The sequence below is a fragment of the Mytilus edulis genome, chromosome 1 (genome assembly GCF_963676685.1).
Source record: "Mytilus edulis chromosome 1, xbMytEdul2.2, whole genome shotgun sequence".
Classification (NCBI taxonomy): Eukaryota; Metazoa; Mollusca; class Bivalvia; order Mytilida; family Mytilidae; genus Mytilus; species Mytilus edulis.
The window spans coordinates 23,184,655-23,205,154 of NC_092344.1; the positions used below are offsets into that span (position 1 = coordinate 23,184,655).

At 33.9% G+C, this 20,500-nt stretch overlaps 1 protein-coding gene across 1 annotated transcript in view; it reads left to right on the plus strand.

Annotated features, from left to right (window-relative positions):
- Positions 1–20,500, plus strand: part of LOC139528329 (metabotropic glutamate receptor 4-like) — a 48,504-nt gene that overhangs the window by 13,379 nt on the left and 14,625 nt on the right. Inside the window, exons 6-8 of the mRNA XM_071324268.1 lie at positions 4,830–4,912; positions 6,877–7,056; positions 8,373–8,486. Of these exons, the coding sequence (XP_071180369.1) occupies positions 4,830–4,912; positions 6,877–7,056; positions 8,373–8,486 (377 nt within the window). The remainder of the gene's footprint in view (positions 1–4,829; positions 4,913–6,876; positions 7,057–8,372; positions 8,487–20,500) is intronic.

A 20,500-nucleotide genomic window follows, 5' to 3' on the forward strand; every position in this document is an offset into this window, starting at 1 on the left:
CAAACATGGCATGAATGTTCCTAATGTGGTGCTGACCAAGTGTTGTTACTTTGTAGCCGATGCATTATCCAAGATGGCCGCCAGCAGGGACTTAGTTTAACATAGGACCCTATTGGAAATGCATACAAATGACTTCTTTTAGAGAACCACTGAATGGAATAAAACTAAACATTGCATGAATGTTCCTTATGAGGTGCTGACCAAGTGTTGTTACTTTGTAGCAGATCCATCATCCAAGATGGCCGCCAGCAGGGGACTTAGTTTAACATAGGACCCTATGGGAAATGCATACAAATGACTTCTTTTAGAGAACCACTGAATTGAATGAAACCAAACATGGCATGAATGTTCCTTATGAGGTGCTGACCAAGTGTTGTTACTTTGTAGCCGATCCGCCATCCAAGATGGCCGCCAGTGGGGGACTTTTGAATGAAATTAAACATGTTCCTTTCCTTATCAATGAGGTTGTGTTGTCACTTTTAGCCAAATTTTATATTTTTTCATATGATTTCAAAAACCCAAGTAGAATCAGGTGAGCGATACAGGCTCTTGAGAGCCTCTAGTTCCATTACCATCGGTTATCTGATGAAATAGCCAGTTTTTAACTTTGACAATGCAATGTTGTGCACTACCTTAAGTATTCTGTCGACAATTACTTCAAAATTGTCAGGTATACATGTTGTTATAACATTTGAGTGAAATATTTTGTTGGAGGATAAGGTAATATTATTTAAGAATAAAATGCATCTGTTTGTAATTGTCTTGAAAAATAAGTATTATCTTGTTTTAAGGTTTGATTTCATTCTAGCTGTTGAAGTTCGACAGCAAACCACAAAAGAGGTAGGGACAATTTGTCGGCAATTTGTTTCATTCGATAAGATAGGTAAATAATGTTTTAAATAGCCCGATAGATGCTATTTATAGTACATAAAAATACGTCACATCATTTATTTTCATACCTTGAACAGGTATTCCTACAAAAACAAGGCCATGACTATTGATTTTTTAATATTGATTTTATTTTATTATTAACATCCTTTATGCAAGGTGCCATACCATGTAACTTCTCAAGGAGCCAAATGATATCGAACTAATTCAAATCGTGATTTTTTCATTCTGAATATGTATATCTGTTACACAGTATTTGTCCTGGTCTTTTAAGGTTTTATCGTCTATAAGATTAGACAAGAAAATACATGTGCATGTATATATTTTAACCGCAGAACATTTTACATCAGTTGGTCATAGATCACCCTGTGTTACTACTTCATGTTGTATTGCCTTTTCTGTAATTTTAACAAATCGGCCCTTCGTTGTGATACAGATGCAACAGCTTCTTGATGTTTTACCTACAATCACGATTTGTAGTGTAATTGATTTGTTCTGTTATGTTGTTTTATTTTTCTGATGAGTTATGTACCCGTGTATAGACGGTGGTAAAAATTTCAGTACTAGTATCTTTACAGTTTGTGATTTGGCGACAAAATTGTTGTTGACTGCATTTGTTACATATAATACCATGTTCAAAAAAGGTTTCGACGAAATGTGTTTTGTTGTTATGAAAATTGTATACAATGGCCTTATTTTAAGTTATGTGTATATTACACCCGCAACATGTAGGCTTAATTTCTATAGAATTAATTCTCGTGTTATTGGTTATGTACAGGCACCTACATCAGTTTGACGGCAGTTGTCCCTTGGATATATGTAATAACGTAAACACATGAATAGAAAGTAATTCAAGAGTATGGACAGTCATAGGATTGCACACAATAAGCGATACATTGTTTTTTCTTTGATACACGTAAAATTATTTACTAGTACACTAACTGAATAGTCAAAATGAACCAAAATGACTCTATGAATCAAGCAAACAACCAAAAAAATATGATAGAAACTTTAAAATTTAATATAACAACACAAAAAAATTCAAAAGTTCTGAGCGAGGTTCGAACCCTTTCTTCAAAACCATCATTTATTAGAAGTTCTGTGCTCTTTTTTTTTTATCATTAATAAAATTTTTATTACATATTTACATACTGTCACCATTGAGACTAAGAAGTTCTGTGCTCTACTGGTGGAGCTACGGCGATTCTTATCATTATGACTCTTATTTAGGAACTACATGTATATTGGTACAATTTATCGATGTTACAATTTTTTCTTTAAAAAGTTGTTTTTTATGTAATAAGGACACACTAAACCAATTTCATTTTTGAAGTAAAAAGTAGTATGAATAACAACAGTCATAAAAAGCATAACCTTTCTTTGGTTTGAAATGTCCTTCTTGGGGGATTCCCTGTTTTTTCCACATAAAAACACCCGAAAATCCGGATATTGGACTTTCATCCTTTTTTAGGGTTAAATTAACTATAATTGATCACACATATCATACTATATGTAAATCGAGATATTGATCAAAAAGCATTTTTATTTTTGGTTTTTATAGGAAATTTTACTCTGTTGGCACTTTTTGAAATTGGCCCTTCTGTGAAAAAAATCCTCGGCATATTGGCCCTACCTCTTTTCATTCAAGTGCATGATATATTGATATAGATATTATAGCGAGTTACTAATTTATTTTGAATCGGCATTAAGCGCATGCAGGACTCGGCACTTTCTCTGGGACTGGTGTCGGCATTGCATTCGAGTTACATTGCAATTAAGTTAGAAATATAATTTGATATATGAATAAAATTGAGAATGGAAATGGGGAATGTGTCAAAGAGACAACAACCCGACCATAAAAAAACAACAGCAGAAGGTCACCAACAGGTCTTCAATGTAGCGAGAAATTCCCGCACCCGGAGGCGTCCTTCAGCTGGCCCTTAAACAAATATATACTAGTTCAGTGATGATGAAGTACGAATTCTTTTGGAACATAGATATTATGTAATTACCTGTGTTATGCAAATTTGAAAGTTTAAGTATAAGAAGTAAAAATGTTATGCAAAATATTTAGTTTTCGAAGTGCAGGCTGTGCAAAATTCGCATATCGTGGAAGAGAAATAAACAGGAAAGTAAAATTATATCATCAGTGTCTTTTATTTATAAATATCAAAGTTCATGATCGTTAATTTTCATATCAAAGTTTTATTTTGAAGTTAAAGATGTCCGCCACAATTGTCATACAACCATAATTATCTAACTAGTATATATACTTGCCATTGGTTTATAGTATACACGTTACTTGTAGGCTTACCATTGGTTTATAGTATACACGTTACTTGTAGGACTACCATTGGTTTATACTATACACGTTACTTGTAGGCTTCCAATTGGTTTATAGTATACACGTTACTTGTAGACTTACCATTGGTTTATACTATACACGTTACTTGTTGGCTTACCATTGGTTTATACTATACATGTTACTTGTAGGCTTACCATTGGTTTATACTATACATGTTACTTGTAGGCTTACCATTGGTTTATACTATACATGTTACTTGTAGGCTTACCATTGGTTTATACTATACATGTTTCTTGTAGGCTTACCATTGGTTTATACTATACATGTTTCTTGTAGGCTTACCATTGGTTTATACTATACATGTTACTTGTAGGCTTACCATTGGTTTATACTATACATGTTACTTGTAGGCTTACCATTGGTTTATACTATACATGTTACTTACTTGTAGGCTTACCATTGGTTTGTACTATACATGTTACTTGTAGGCTTACCATTGGTTTGTACTATACATGTTACTTACTTGTAGGCTTACCATTGGTTTATACTATACATGTTACTTGTAGGCTTACCATTGGTTTATACTATACATGTTACTTGTAGGCTTACCATTGGTTTGTACTATACATGTTACTTACTTGTAGGCTTACCATTGGTTTATACTATACATGTTACTTGTAGGCTTACCATTGGTTTATACTATACATGTTTCTTGTAGGCTTACCATTGGTTTATACTATACATGTTTCTTGTAGGCTTACCATGGGTTTATACTATACAAAAAAGTTATGTTACTTGTAGGCTTACCATTGGTTTATACTATACATGTTTCTTGTAGGCTTACCATTGGTTTATACTATACATGTTACTTGTAGGCTTACCATTGGTTTGTACTATACATGTTACTTGTAGGCTTACCATTGGTTTATACTATACATGTTTCTTGTAGGCTTACCATTGGTTTATACTATACATGTTTCTTGTAGGCTTACCATTGGTTTATACTATACATGTTACTTGTAGGCTTACCATTGGTTTATACTATACATGTTACTTGTAGGCTTACCATTGGTTTATACTATACATGTTACTTGTAGGCTTACCATTGGTTTATACTATACATGTTACTTACTTGTAGGCTTACCATTGGTTTGTACTATACATGTTACTTGTAGGCTTACCATTGGTTTGTACTATACATGTTACTTACTTGTAGGCTTACCATTGGTTTATACTATACATGTTACTTGTAGGCTTACCATTGGTTTATACTATACATGTTACTTGTAGGCTTACCATTGGTTTGTACTATACGTGTTACTTACTTGTAGGCTTACCATTGGTTTATACTATACATGTTACTTGTAGGCTTACCATTGGTTTATACTATACATGTTTCTTGTAGGCTTACCATTGGTTTATACTATACATGTTTCTTGTAGGCTTACCATGGGTTTATACTATACAAAAAAGTCATGTTACTTGTAGGCTTACCATTGGTTTATACTATACATGTTTCTTGTAGGCTTACCATTGGTTTATACTATACATGTTACTTGAAGGCTTACCATTGGTTTGTACTATACATGTTACTTGTAGGCTTACCATTGGTTTATACTATACATGTTTCTTGTAGGCTTGTTAAAGGTAATCCGAATAATCCTTGGTGGCAGGATTACACTGATACGGATGTCGATGGATGTACTCTAGATAAATGTGGTAAGAACACGTCAAGTTGTATAATTGTAAAGTCTTAGGTGTAGTGTACACGTACGAGTTTTGTGAAGGATAATAGATCGTGCACTAAAATATCTACAATTAACAGCAATAGCTTTATAGCAATAAAGATATGAATACAGAGAGGAACATAACTAAATCGTTTATACGATAAGGGACTAGGGAGATAGAAACGTTAAAATGGTTAATCAATCAATTGAAATCAGAGAAAAAAATATTTGGAAATCATATATACAGAGTCGACCAGAACTTTGTCGTTACTATGAAATTCAAAACAGACTAAATATATAATTCCAAATACAGACGTTTACTTCTTGCCGTTGTCTATCCGCATTTGAATACTAAATTATTAGTTATGGTAAAACTGGGCTCAATAGCAATAAAGGATGGCCAGTGCTCTTTATATGGATGTTATTCCAAAGATATTGTTTAACACTTAATTTTGTACTGTGAAAATTTTTGGATGTAAGATATTACGTGTTTTACGGAATTGTTGACATTTTACCAGTCCAGGAATCTGAACGCTTTTTTCAGCAAGATGATAGCGATATAATAGTAGCTTTACTTGGTGGCATTACAGATTTTATACATTCTTTGAACTCTGAAAACAAGAGAAACATGATGTGTTGCTTGGCAGATCATATATTTCATCTGTGCAGAAAATTTAAAGGCGAATTATCTGAGCATAGGTTTAATTTTGGTCACTAGAATATTTGCATCAAACACATGTAGCATGTAGATATATTATACATATATATATATATACAACTCGTCTAAACATCAACCCAACAATGTTAGATCTGTAAATTTGCTTTCGCAAACTTTTTGTTCTTCCCTCGCCGGGATTCGAACCCATGCTACTGAGATATCGTGACACCAAATCGCCTGCACTGTAGCCGTCCCGCTAGACCACACGACCACCTGGGCTATATACATATATGTAAAATGAGTTTTTATCTTTTTTTTCTTTTTTTTGTGTGTGTGCTTTAATTGTAGTTTGTATTTATATGTTGTTCATTTCTTGTAATTAGTATACTTGTGTTTAAAAATGTAAATCTTCAGTATAATGGAGGGAATAAAGAGAATCAATCAATCAACTCTTTTAAAGAAAACAAAATATTTGCCCGAAAGTAACAACAATATTTTGTTTGTCCGAAAGTAACAACAACATGTCTTTTTGTCGGTAGACAGAGAACCTAAAGAATTATGTTTCAAAGTGATATTTTAGCGTCAAAGCAGTGTGGCACTTTCTTTACACAGGGAAAATGATTCATTGTTTCAATTCGGACCTTGGGACTGAAATTTGACGTCCTCATGCTGATGGCATAAATTGAACGTAGGGCATATTATTTAACGTCTTCATTTGAACCTGACGAGGCTTCGTGTCAATAAACAAAAGAAAAAGAAAATCTCCCCATATAATGGATAATATTTCAGCAGCGGAAGGGAAAAGTAAAGTCACGAAAGTAAATGACCAAATCATTTTTTTAGTGTAATGTACTGTAATCTTAAAATTTCTCACAAAACCATCAACAATATCTTATTTGTAATGTTAACGCAAACAATTTCAAAATATAAAATCAGGGTCTCAACTACTGACCCCAAGTGTAAACATACATTTTTAAATAAGATATCTGACGTATTTATGAAGTTTGTATGGAACCGATATCAGATTGTAAAAATTATACAGGTTTTACAGATTAATCAAGGTTCACCAACACACTTTGGCAAAATGCCTGTGTTTACACTATAAACTTTTCTCTGTGTACAAGTCTACCAAACAAATCCTCTCGTCAACTCCGTCGACCCCCTTTATAAAACACTGATTTGTTTGAAATGTGTTCTCGTTCTGAATATGGACGCAAAGCTAAACACTGTGAATCAATCAATCTTTAATAATAACTCGGTTTTAGCTAATTAATTTTGATTGAATAATTCTATTGTAGATGTTGAAGAGTTTGGAATTCTTCACTATATCAACGATGCTGTAAAAGCATTTGCATATGCTATTAGAGGAATGCACGAAGCTTATTGTGGTAACATAGTAGGTTTGTGCGACAGTTTAAAAATAGCACTCCGTGATGGAACTCGGCTGCTAGAATTCCTTGGTAACGTGTCTTTTACAGGTGTGTTTGAAAGTCAAACAAGATAATACAAGTCGTCGTTTAAAGCTTTTAACCAAAGGGCATGTAACCGTGAGTGAATTATATAAAAAGAGTTTTGTCAGACAAAGATATGACATTAAATTAAAGGGGACTTGTCCCTTATCAATCCTCGCTTAGTACTATATTCATTTCACCATCAATTAAAGGTTATCTGCCCATGTTGTTTTCCTTTTTTTGTATTATGACTACCTGCAAGCTTTCCTTTTTATCAGCTAGAACTCATTCCCTCTGACACTGCAAGGCTAACGTTGAATCAGTTCGATATGCTTAGTCTGACAATAACTTTCATGTTTGCGCATAATCATTCTGTTCATTCTGTTAACCAATTTGGTGATGCATTGTCTTTGAAAGATTTAGACGGAATTCTCGCTTCTTTGTGATTATTCAGATTTAGACGAATCTGTCGCTTCAATGTGCTTATTAAGATGCAGACGGAGCTGTCGCTTCTATGTGTTTATTAAGATTAAGACGGAGTTCTCTGTTCTATATATATGTGTTTATTAAAATTAAGACGGAGCTGTCGCTTCAATGTGTTTATTCAGATTTAAACGGAGCTGGCGCGTCTATGTGTTCATTGAGATTTACACAGAGCTCTCGCCTCTATGTATTTATTCAGGTTTTATATATACGCTTCTTAAGATTAAGACGGAGCTGTCGCTTTTATGTGTTTGCTAGATTTAGATGGAGCTGGTCGCTTCTATGTGTTTATTAAGATTTACTCAGAGCTGTTGCTTTTGTGTGTTTATTAAGGTTTTATACAGAGCTGTCGCTTCAATGTGTTTATTAAGATTTATAGACAGAGCTGTCGCTTTTGTGTGTTTATTAAGTTTTTATACAGAGCTGTCGCTTCAATGTGTTTAATAAGATTTAGGCGGAGTTTTCACTTCTATGTGTTTATTAGGCGATGATTCAAAGAACGGCAATAGATCTTGTAACAAAGATCCATTTTCATACATAAGTTTGATATTTTACGATATGACTTTAACTACAAGTGGCAAGCAGCAAGGAGTCTATATATAATATATATTCATTTGTACGCCGTTCCAGGAATCAGATATAAATTTCTTTACTTTGACATTTATTACAATTTGTTCAAACATTGCCGATTTATATCTAGACAAATTGAATAATCGCCTGTATTTTATTCTGTTTAATGTGTCGTTTTGGTTTTCATTGACACATACAATTTGAATTTCATTAAATTTGAATATATAATGTGTAGGATTACTGAAATCGAAAGTAATTAAGTGCTTGGATAACTTTTGTGCTTTTTACAGATTCTCAAAGAGAGCCGTTTCAATTTGTCAATAGTTCAGAGGGACCAGCCCGTTACAGCATTCTGAGGTACAGGTCAAAGAAGGAACAGTGGGAAACAATAGGAAACTTTTCACGTAAGTTTAGTGTTAGATGCCATTCTGAGGTACAGTTCTAAGATGGAACAGTGGCAAACAATAGGAAACTTTTCACGTAAGTTTAGTGTTAGATGTCATTCTGAGTTACAGTTCTAAGATGGAACAGTGGGAAACAATAGGAAACTTTTCACGTAAGTTTAGTGTTAGATGTCATTCTGAGGTACAGTTCTAAGAAGGAACAGTGGCAAACAATAGGAAACTTTTCACGTAAGTTTAGTGTTAGATGTCGTTCTGAGGTACAGGTCAAAGAAGGAACAGTGGCAAACAATAGGAAACTTTTCACGTAAGTTTAGTGTTAGATGTCATTCTGAGGTACAGTTCTAAGAAGGAACAGTGGCAAACAATAGGAAACTTTTCACGTAAGTTTAGTGTTAGATGTCATTCTGAGGTACAGTTCTAAGAAGGAACAGTGGCAAACAATAGGAAACTTTTCACGTAAGTTTAGTGTTAGATGTCGTTCTGAGGTACAGGTCAAAGAAGGAACAGTGGCAAACAATAGGAAACTTTTCACGTAAGTTTAGTGTTAGATGTCATTCTGAGGTACAATTCTAAGAAGGAACAGTGGCAACCAATAGGAAACTTTTCACGTACGTTTAGTGTTAGATGTCATTCTGAGGTACAGGTCAAAGAAGGAACAGTGGGAAACAATAGGAAACTTTTCACGTAAGTTTAGTATTAGGTGTCATTCTGAGGTACAGTTCTAAGAAGGAACAGTGGCAAACAATAGGAAACTTTTCACGTAAGTTTAGTGTTAGGTGTCATTCTGAGGTACAGTTCTAAGAAGGAAAAGTGGCAAACAATAGGAAACTTTTCACGTAAGTTTAGTGTTATGTGTCATTCTGAGGTACAGTGCTAGGAAGGAACAGCGGCAAACAATAGGAAACTTTTCACGTAAGTGTAGTATTAGGTGTCATTCTGAGGTACAGTGCTAGGAAGGAACAGCGGCAAACAATAGGAAACTTTTCACGTAAGTTTAGTGTTAGTAGTTAGTTATCAAAGGTACCAGGATTATAATTTAGTACGCCAGACGCGCGTTTCGTCTACATAAGACTCATCAGTGACGCTCATATCAAAATATTTATAAAGCCAAACTAGTACAAAGTTGAAGAGCATTGAGGATTCAAAATTCCATACAAAATTCCATACAACACAATAGTGTTAGGTGTCATTCTGATGTACAGTGCTAGAAAGGAACAGTGGCAAACAATAGGAACTTTTTCACGTAAGTTTAGTGTTAGATGTCATTCTGAGGTACAGTTCTAAGAAGGAAAAGTGGCAAACAATAGGAAACTTTTCACGTAAGTTTAGTGTTAGATGTCATTCTGAGGTACAGTTCTAAGAAGGAAAAGTGGCAAACAATAGGAAACTTTTCACGTAAGTGTAGTGTTAGATGTCATTCTGAGGTACAGTTCTAAGAAGGAACAGTGGCAAACAATAGGAAACTTTTCTCGTAAGTTTAGTGTTAGATGTCGTTCTGAGGTACAGGTCAAAGAAGAAACAGTGGCAAACAATAGGAAACTTTTCACGTAAGTTAAGTGTTAGATGTCATTCTGAGGTACAGTTCTAAGAAGGAACAGTGGCAAACAACAGGAAACTTTTCACGTAAGTTTAGTGTTAGATGTCATTCTGAGGTACAGGTCAAAGAAGGAACAGTGGGAAACAATAGGAAACTTTTCACGTAAGTTTAGTATTAGGTGTCATTCTGAGGTACAGTTCTAAGAAGGAACAGTGGCAAACAATAGGAAACTTTTCACGTAAGTTTAGTGTTAGGTGTCATTCTGAGGTACAGTTCTAAGAAGGAAAAGTGGCAAACAATAGGAAACTTTTCACGTAAGTTTAGTGTTAGGTGTCATTCTGAGGTACAGTGCTAGGAAGGAACAGCGGCAAACAATAGGAAACTTTTCACGTAAGTTTAGTATTAGGTGTCATTCTGAGGTACAGTGCTAGGAAGGAACAGCGGCAAACAATAGGAAACTTTTCACGTAAGTTTAGTGTTAGTAGTTAGTTATCAAAGGTACCAGGATTATAATTTAGAACGCCAGACGCGCGTTTCGTCTACATAAGACTCATCAGTGACGCTCATATCAAAATATTTATAAAGCCAAACTAGTACAAAGTTGAAGAGCATTGAGGATTCAAAATTCCATACAAAATTCCATACAACACAATAGTGTTAGGTGTCATTCTGATGTACAGTGCTAGAAAGGAACAGTGTCAAACAATAGGAAACTTTTCACGTAAGTTTAGTGTTAGATGTCATTCTGAGGTACAGTTCTAAGAAGGAAAAGTGGCAAACAATAGGAAACTTTTCACGTAAGTTTAGTGTTAGATGTCATTCTGAGGTACAGTTCTAAGAAGGAAAAGTGGCAAACAATAGGAAACTTTTCACGTAAGTTTAGTGTTAGATGTCATTCTGAGGTACAGTTCTAAGAAGGAAAAGTGGCAAACAATAGGAAACTTTTCACGTAAGTTTAGTGTTAGATGCCATTCTGAGGTACAGTTCTAAGAATAAACAGTTGAAAAAAATAGGAAACTTTTCACGTAAGTTTAGTGTTAGATGTCATTCTGAGGTACAGTTCTAAGAATAAACAGTTGGAAAAAATAGGAAACTTTTCACGTAAGTTTAGTGTTAGATGTCATTCTGAGGTACAGTTCTAAGATGGAACAGTGGGAAACAATAGAAAAATTTTCACGTAAGTTTAGTGTTAGATGCCATTCTGAGGTACAGTTCTAAGAAGGAAAAGTGGCAAACAATAGGAAACTTTTCACGTAAGTTTAGTGTTAGATGCCATTCTGAGGTACAGTTCTAAGAAGGAACAGTGGAAACAATAGAAAATTTTTCACGTATGTTTAGTGTTAGATGTCATTCTGAGGAACAGTTCTTTAAAGAAGTGTAATGCAGGAAAAGGGGAAAGAATCACTGAACTGTCATGTTGTCTCCCCTTTCCCTCCAAAACGTTTATAATATACTTAAATATCGGGGGACTGACATCTTTCACTGGGAACTTCTCTGACTCGCTATTACGTATTTGAGTATTCTTCTATCTATCTATGCATCTAAATGAGGTCTTGGACGTTATCTGGGGAATACTAGCTTACTCTGGTCTAGGTTATACCTTTTTCTGGCGTGTCCTTCATCTCGGAAAACTTGTTCTTTCGAGGCTTGGCGCTGGTGAATAAAATACAATTTTGTTTTAATTATTTATTCCAAACAGCAATCTACATTGAAGTGTGATGTGTGATCCTGTGATCTAAATAGTAAACTTTGTTTTAACTTATTTGTGTTAATGAAAATCTTTTATAAATCTAAGTTCAGTTTTAAATATCAAAGTTATTAAATCAGAAATTCTTACTTTTAAAATTCAATTGAAAATAGTTTACACTTAAATAATTTACATGCCTGGTGAATAAAATACAATTATGTTTCAATTATTTATTCCAAACAACAATCTACATTGAAGGGTGATGTGTGATGTTGGGAGGTTGCGGTCTTCACTTTTTAACCCCAACATCACGTGCTGATTGGAATTATTTTATTCACCTATGATGTTTAAGCGTCAATTTTGAATTTTATAAAGTTACTTTTTATTGGTCAACTCTTCTTTTTATGTTACAGATTTTATATGATTGACATATTTTTTATTTAGTTACGTAAAACCAGTTTATCAAAATCTTTACTTACTTTACAGAATTATTAAGTGGACAATAGAAACACTTTAGAGTTATTTTCCTACGGCAAATTACAAACATTTTTAATCTTTTAAAAGATGACAGTTTATTTAATTTATTTCTCAACGTCACATTAATAATAGATATGATCAAAAGAACTTTAGAAATGAGATTAACTATATTATTAACAAAAAAACGAAACTATTTAATATAACTTAATCTTACGTCACCTACTTTGTCTTGGAGCTTTAGCAATGCAATATAATTCAATTTTATTTATTTATTAGTTTATTTGTTTCAATTTACTTTATTTTATTTTCCTTTTCCAACATACAATTTTCAATCATTATATAAGGAACAGTGGGAAACAATAGAAAACTTTTCACGTAAGTTTAGTGTTAGATGTCATTCTGAGGTACAGTTCTAAGAAGGAACAGTGGAAACAATAGAAAACTTTTCACGTAAGTTTAGTGTTAGATGTCATTCTGAGGTACAGTTCTAAAAAGGAACAGCGGGAAACAATAGAAAACTTTTCACGTAAGTTTAGTGTTAGATGTCGTTCTGAGGTACAGTTCTAAGATGGAACAGTGGGAAACAATAGAACAGTGGGAAACAATAGTAAACTTTTCACGTAAGTTTAGTGTTAGATGTCATTCTGAGGTACAGTTCTAAGATGGAACAGTGGGAAACAATAGAAAAATGTTCACGTAAGTTTAGTGTTGGATGTCATTCTGAGATACAGTTCAAAGAAGGAACATTGGGGAAAAAATAGGAAACTTTTCACGTAAATTTAGTGTTAGATGTCATTCTGAGGTACAGTTCTAAGATGGAACAGTGGCAAACAATAGGAAACTTTTCACGTAAGTTTAGTGTTAGATGTCATTCTGAGGTACAGTTCTAAGAATAAACAGTTGGAAAAAATAGGAAACTTTTCACGTAAGTTTAGTGTTAGATGTCATTCTGAGGTACAGTTCTAAGATGGAACAGTGGGAAACAATAGAAAAATTTTCACGTAAGTTTAGTGTTGGATGTCATTCTGTGGTACAGTTCTAAGAAGGAACAGTGGGAAAAAATAGGAAACTTTTCACGTAAGTTTAGTGTAAGATGTCATTCGGAGGTACAGTGCTAGAAAGGAACAGTGGGAACCAATGGAAAACTTTTCACGTAAGTTTAGTGTTAGATGTCATTCTGAGGTACAGTGCTAGAAAGGAACAGTGGGAAACAATAGAAAACTTTTCACGTAAGTTTAGTGTTAGATGTCATTCTGAGGTACAGTTCTAAGATGGAACAGTGGCAAGCAATAGGAAACTTTTCACGTAAGTTTAGTGTTAGATGTCATTCTGAGGTACAGTTCTAAGAAGGAACAGTGGCAAACAATAGGAAACTTTTCACGTATGTTTAGTGTTAGATGTCATTCTGAGGTACAGTTCTAAGAAGGAAAAGTGGCAAACAATAGGAAACTTTTAACGTAAGTTTAGTGTTAGGTGTCATTCTGAGGTACAGTTCTAAGAAGGAACAGTGGCAAACAATAGGAAACTTTTCACGTAAGTTTAGTGTTAGATGCCATTCTGAGGTACAGTTCTAAGAAGGAAAAGTGGCAAACAATAGGAAACTTTTAACGTAAGTTTAGTGTTAGGTGTCATTCTGAGGTACAGTTCTAAGAAGGAACAGTGGCAAACAATAGGAAACTTTTCACGTAAGTTTAGTGTTAGATGCCATTCTGAGGTACAGTTCTAAGAAGGAAAAGTGGCAAACAATAGGAAACTTTTAACGTAAGTTTAGTGTTAGATGTCATTCTGAGGTACAGTTCTAAGAAGGAAAAGTGGCAAACAATAGGAAACTTTTCACGTAAGTTCAGTGTTAGGTGTCATTCTGAGGTACAGTTCTAAGAAGGAAAAGTGGCAAACAATAGGAAAATTTTCACGTAAGTTTAGTGTTAGATGTCATTCTGAGGTACAGTGCTAGGAAGGAACAGCGGCAAACAATAGGAAACTTTTAACGTAAGTTTAGTGTTAGGTGTCATTCTGAGGTACAGTTCTAAGAAGGAAAAGTGGCAAACAATAGGAAACTTTTAACGTAAGTTTAGTGTTAGGTGTCATTCTGAGGTACAGTTCTAAGATGATACAGTGGGAAACAATAGAACAGTGGGAAACAATAAAAAACTTTTCACGTAAGTTTAATGTTAGATGCCATTCTGAGGTACAGTTCTAAGAAGGAAAAGTGGCAAACAATAGGAAACTTTTCACGTAAGTTTAGTGTTAGATGCCATTCTGAGGTACAGTTCTAAGAAGGAACAGTGGAAACAATAGAAAACTTTTCACGTATGTTTAGTGTTAGATGTCATTCTGAGGAATAGTTCTTTAAAGAAGTGTAATGCAGGAAAAGGGGAAAGAATCACTGAACTGTCATGTTGTCTCCCCTTTCCCTCCAAAACGTTTATAATATACTTAAATATCGGGGGACTGACATCTTTCACTGGGGACTTCTCTGACTCGCTATTACGTATTTGAGTATTCTTCTATCTATCTATGCATCTAAATGAGGTCTTGGACGTTATCTGGGGAATACTAGCTTACTCTGGTCTAGGTTATACCTTTTTCTGGCGTGTCCTTCATCTCGGAAAACTTGTTCTTTCGAGGCCAGGCGCTGGTGAATAAAATACAATTTTGTTTTAATTATTTATTCCAAACAGCAATCTACATTGAAGTGTGATGTGTGATCCTGTGATCTAAATAGTAAACTTTGTTTTAACTTATTTGTGTTAATGAAAATCTTTTATAAATCTAAGTTTAGTTTTAAATATCAAAGTTATTAAATCAAAAATTCTTACTTTTAAAATTCAATTGAAAATAGTTTACACTTAAATAATTTACATGCCTGGTGAATAAAATACAATTATGTTTCAATTATTTATTCCAAACAACAATCTACATTGAAGGGTGATGTGTGATGTTGGGAGGTTGCGGTCTTCACTTTTTAACCCCAACATCACGTGCTGATTGGAATTATTTTATTCACCTATGATGTTTAAGTGTCAATTTTGAATTTTATAAAGTTACTTTTTATTGGTCAACTCTTCTTTTTATGTTACAGATTTTATATGATTGACATATTTTTTATTTAGTTACGTAAAACCAGTTTATCAAAATCTTTACTTACTTTACAGAATTATTAAGTGGACAATAGAAACACTTTAGGGTTATTTTCCTACGGCAAATTACAAACATTTTTAATCTTTTAAAAGATGACAGTTTATTTAATTTATTTCTCAACGTCACATTAATAATAGATATGATCAAAAGAACTTAAGAAATGAGATTAACTATATTATTAACAAAAAAAAACGAAACTATTTAATATAACTTAATCTTACGTCATCTACTTTTCCTTTTCCAACATACAAATTTCAATCATTACATAAGGAACAGTGGGAAACAATAGAAAACTTTTCACGTAAGTTTAGTGTTAGATGTCATTCGGAGGTACAGTGCTAGAAAGGAACAGTGGGAACCAATAGAAAACTTTTCACGTAAGTTTAGTGTTAGATGTCATTCTGAGGTACAGTGCTAGAAAGGAACAGTGGGAAACAATAGCAAACTTTTCACGTAAGTTTAGTGTTAGATGTCATTCTGAGGTACAGTTTTAAGAAGGAACAGTGGGAAACAATAGGTAAACTTTTCACGTAAGTTTAGTGTTAGATGTCATTCTGAGGTCCAGTTCTAAGAAGGAACAGTGGGAAACAATAAGAAACTTTTCACGTAAGTTTAGTGTTAGATGTCATTCTGAGGTACAGTTCTAAAAAGGAACAGCGGGAAACAATAGAAAACTTTTCACGTAAGTTTAGTGTTAGATGTCATTCTGAGGTACAGTTCTAAAAAGGAACAGCGGGAAACAATAAAAAACTTTTCACGTAAGTTTAGTGTTAGGTGTCATTCTGAGGTACAGTTCTAAGAAGGAAAAGTGGCAAACAATAGGAAACTTTTCAAGTAAGTTTAGTGTTAGATGTCATTCTGAGGTACAGTTCTAAGAAGGAACAGTGGCAAACAATAGGAAACTTTTCACGTAAGTTTAGTGTTAGATGTCATTCTGAGGTACAGTTCTAAGAAGGAACAGTGGAAACAATAGAAAACTTTTCACGTAAGTTTAGTGTTAGATGTCATTCTGAGGTACAGTTCTAAGAAGGAACAGTGGCAAACAATAGGAAACTTTTCACGTAAGTTTAGTGTTAGATGTCGTTCTGAGGTACAGTTCTAAGAAGGAAAAGTGGCAAACAATAGGAAACTTTTCACGTAAGTTTAGTGTTAGATGCCATTCTGAGGTACAGTTCTAAGAAGGAAAAGTGGCAAATAATAGGAAACGTTTAACGTAAGTTTAGTGTTAGATGTCATTCTGAGGTACAGTTCTAAGAAGGAACAGTGGCAAACAATAGGAAACTTTTAACGTAAGTTTAGTGTTAGATGTCATTCTGAGGTACAGTTCTAAGAAGGAACAGTGGCAAACAATAGGAAACTTTTCACGTAAGTTTAGTGTTAGATGCCATTCTGAGGTACAGTTCTAAGAAGGAAAAGTGGCAAACAATAGGAAACTTTTAACGTAAGTTTAGTGTTAGGTGTCATTCTGAGGTACAGTTCTAAGAAGGAACAGTGGCAAACAATAGGAAACTTTTCACGTAAGTTTAGTGTTAGATGCCATTCTGAGGTACAGTTCTAAGAAGGAAAAGTGGCAAACAATAGGAAACTTTTAACGTAAGTTTAGTGTTAGATGTCATTCTGAGGTACAGTTCTAAGATGATACAGTGGCAAACAATAGGAAACTTTTCACGTAAGTTTAGTGTTAGATGCCATTCTGAGGTACAGTTCTAAGAAGGAAAAGTGGCAAACAATAGGAAACTTTTAACGTAAGTTTAGTGTTAGATGTCATTCTGAGGTACAGTTCTAAGAAGGAAAAGTGGCAAACAATAGGAAACTTTTCACGTAAGTTCAGTGTTAGGTGTCATTCTGAGGTACAGTTCTAAGAAGGAAAAGTGGCAAACAATAGGAAACTTTTCACGTAAGTTTAGTGTTAGATGTCATTCTGAGGTACAGTGCTAGGAAGGAACAGCGGCAAACAATAGGAAACTTTTAACGTAAGTTTAGTGTTAGGTGTCATTCTGAGGTACAGTTCTAAGAAGGAAAAGTGGCAAACAATAGGAAACTTTTAACGTAAGTTTAGTGATAGGTGTCATTCTGAGGTACAGTTCTAAGATGATACAGTTGGAAACAATAGAACAGTGGGAAACAATAAAAAACTTTTCACGTAAGTTTAATGTTAGATGCCATTCTGAGGTACAGTTCTAAGAAGGAAAAGTGGCAAACAATAGGAAACTTTTCACGTAAGTTTAGTGTTAGATGCCATTCTGAGGTACAGTTCTAAGAAGGAACAGTGGAAACAATAGAAAACTTTTCACGTATGTTTAGTGTTAGATGTCATTCTGAGGAATAGTTCTTTAAAGAAGTGTAATGCAGGAAAAGGGGAAAGAATCACTGAACTGTCATGTTGTCTCCCCTTTCCCTCCAAAACGTTTATAATATACTTAAATATCGGGGGACTGACATCTTTCACTGGGGACTTCTCTGACTCGCTATTACGTATTTGAGTATTCTTCTATCTATCTATGCATCTAAATGAGGTCTTTGACGTTATCTGGGGAATACTAGCTTACTCTGGTCTAGGTTATACCTTTTTCTGGCGTGTCCTTCATCTCGGAAAACTTGTTCTTTCGAGGCCAGGCGCTGGTGAATAAAATACAATTTTGTTTTAATTATTTATTCCAAACAGCAATCTACATTGAAGTGTGATGTGTGATCCTGTGATCTAAATAGTAAACTTTGTTTTAACTTATTTGTGTTAATGAAAATCTTTTATAAATCTAAGTTTAGTTTTAAATATCAAAGTTATTAAATCAGAAATTCTTACTTTTAAAATTCAATTGAAAATAGTTTACACTTAAATAATTTACATGCCTGGTGAATAAAATACAATTATGTTTCAATTATTTATTCCAAACAACAATCTACATTGAAGGGTGATGTGTGATGTTGGGAGGTTGCGGTCTTCACTTTTTAACCCCAACATCACGTGCTGATTGGAATTATTTTATTCACCTATGATGTTTAAGTGTCAATTTTGAATTTTATAAAGTTACTTTTTATTGGTCAACTCTTCTTTTTATGTTACAGATTTTATATGATTGACATATTTTTTATTTAGTTACGTAAAACCAGTTTATCAAAATCTTTACTTACTTTACAGAATTATTAAGTGGACAATAGAAACACTTTAGGGTTATTTTCCTACGGCAAATTACAAACATTTTTAATCTTTTAAAAGATGACAGTTTATTTAATTTATTTCTCAACGTCACATTAATAATAGATATGATCAAAAGAACTTAAGAAATGAGATTAACTATATTATTAACCAAAAAAAACGAAACTATTTAATATAACTTAATCTTACGTCACCTACTTTTCCTTTTCCAACATACAAATTTCAATCATTATATAAGGAACAGTGGGAAACAATAGAAAACTTTTCACGTAAGTTTAGTGTTAGATGTCATTCTGAGGTACAGTTCTAAAAAGGAACAGCGGGAAACAATAGAAAACTTTTCACGTAAGTTTAGTGTTAGATGTCATTCTGAGGTACAGTTCTAAGATGGAACAGTGGGAAACAATAGAAAACTGTTCACGTAAGTTTAGTGTTGGATGTCATTCTGAGGTACAGTTCAAAGAAGGAACATTGGGAAAAAATAGGAAACTTTTCACGTAAATTTAGTGTTAGATGTCATTCTGAGGAACAGTTCTAAGATGGAACAGTGGCAAACAATAGGAAACATTTCACGTAAGTTTAGTGTTAGATGTCATTCTGAGGTACAGTTCTAAAAAGGAAAAGTGGCAAACAATAGGAAACTTTTCACGTAAGTTTAGTGTTAGATGTCATTCTGAGGTACAGTTCTAAGATGGAACAGTGGCAAACAATAGGAAACTTTTCACGTAAGTTTAGTGTTAGATGTCATTCTGAGGTACAGTTCTAAGAATAAACAGTTGGAAAAAATAGGAAACTTTTCACGTAAGTTTAGTGTTAGATGTCATTCTGAGGTACAGTTCTAAGATGGAACAGTGGGAAACAATAGAAAAATTTTCACGTAAGTTTAGTGTTGGATGTCATTCTGAGGTACAGTTCTAAGAAGGAACAGTGGGAAAAAATAGGAAACTTTTCACGTAAGTTTAGTGTAAGATGTCATTCGGAGGTACAGTGCTAGAAAGGAACAGTGGGAACCAATAGAAAACTTTTCACGTAAGTTTAGTGTTAGATGTCATTCTGAGGTACAGTGCTAGAAAGGAACATTGGGAAACAATAGAAAACTTTTCACGTAAGTTTAGTGTTAGATGTCATTCTGAGGTACAGTTTTAAGAAGGAACAGTGGGAAACAATAGGTAAACTTTTCACGTAAGTTTAGTGTTAGATGTCATTCTGAGGTCCAGTTCTAAGAAGGAACAGTGGGAAACAATAAGAAACTTTTCACGTAAGTTTAGTGTTAGATGTCATTCTGAGGTACAGTTCTAAAAAGGAACAGCGGGAAACAATAGAAAACTGTTCACGTAAGTTTAGTGTAAGATGTCATTCTGAGGTACAGTTCTAAGATGATACAGTGGGAAACAATAGAACAGTGGGAAACAATAAAAAACTTTTCACGTAAGTTTAGTGTTAGATGTCATTCTGAGGTACAGTTCTAAGATGGAACAGTGGCAAACAATAAGAAACTTTTCACGTAAGTTTAGTGTTAGATGTCATTCTGAGGTACAGTTCTAAGATGGAACAGTGGGAAACAATAGAAAAATTTTCACGTAAGTTTAGTGTTAGATGTCATTCTGAGGTACAGTTCTAAGAAAGAACAGTGGGAAACAATAGGTAAACTTTTCACGTAAGTTTAGTGTTAGATGTCATTCTGAGGTACAGTTCTAAAAAGGAACAGCGGGAAACAATAGAAAACTGTTTACGTAAGTTTAGTGTTAGATGTCATTCTGAGGTACAGCTCTAAGATGGAACAGTGGGAAACAAAAGAAAAATTTTCACGTAAGTTTAGAGTTGGATGTCATTCTGAGGTACAGTTCAAAGAAGGAACAGTGGGAAAAAAAGGGAAACTTTTCACGTAAGTTAAGTGTAAGATGTCATTCTGAGGTACAGTTCTAAGAAGGAACAGTGGGAAAAAGTAGGAAACTTTTCACGTAAGTTTAGTGTTAGATGTCATTCTGAGGTACAGTTCTAAGATGGGACAGTGG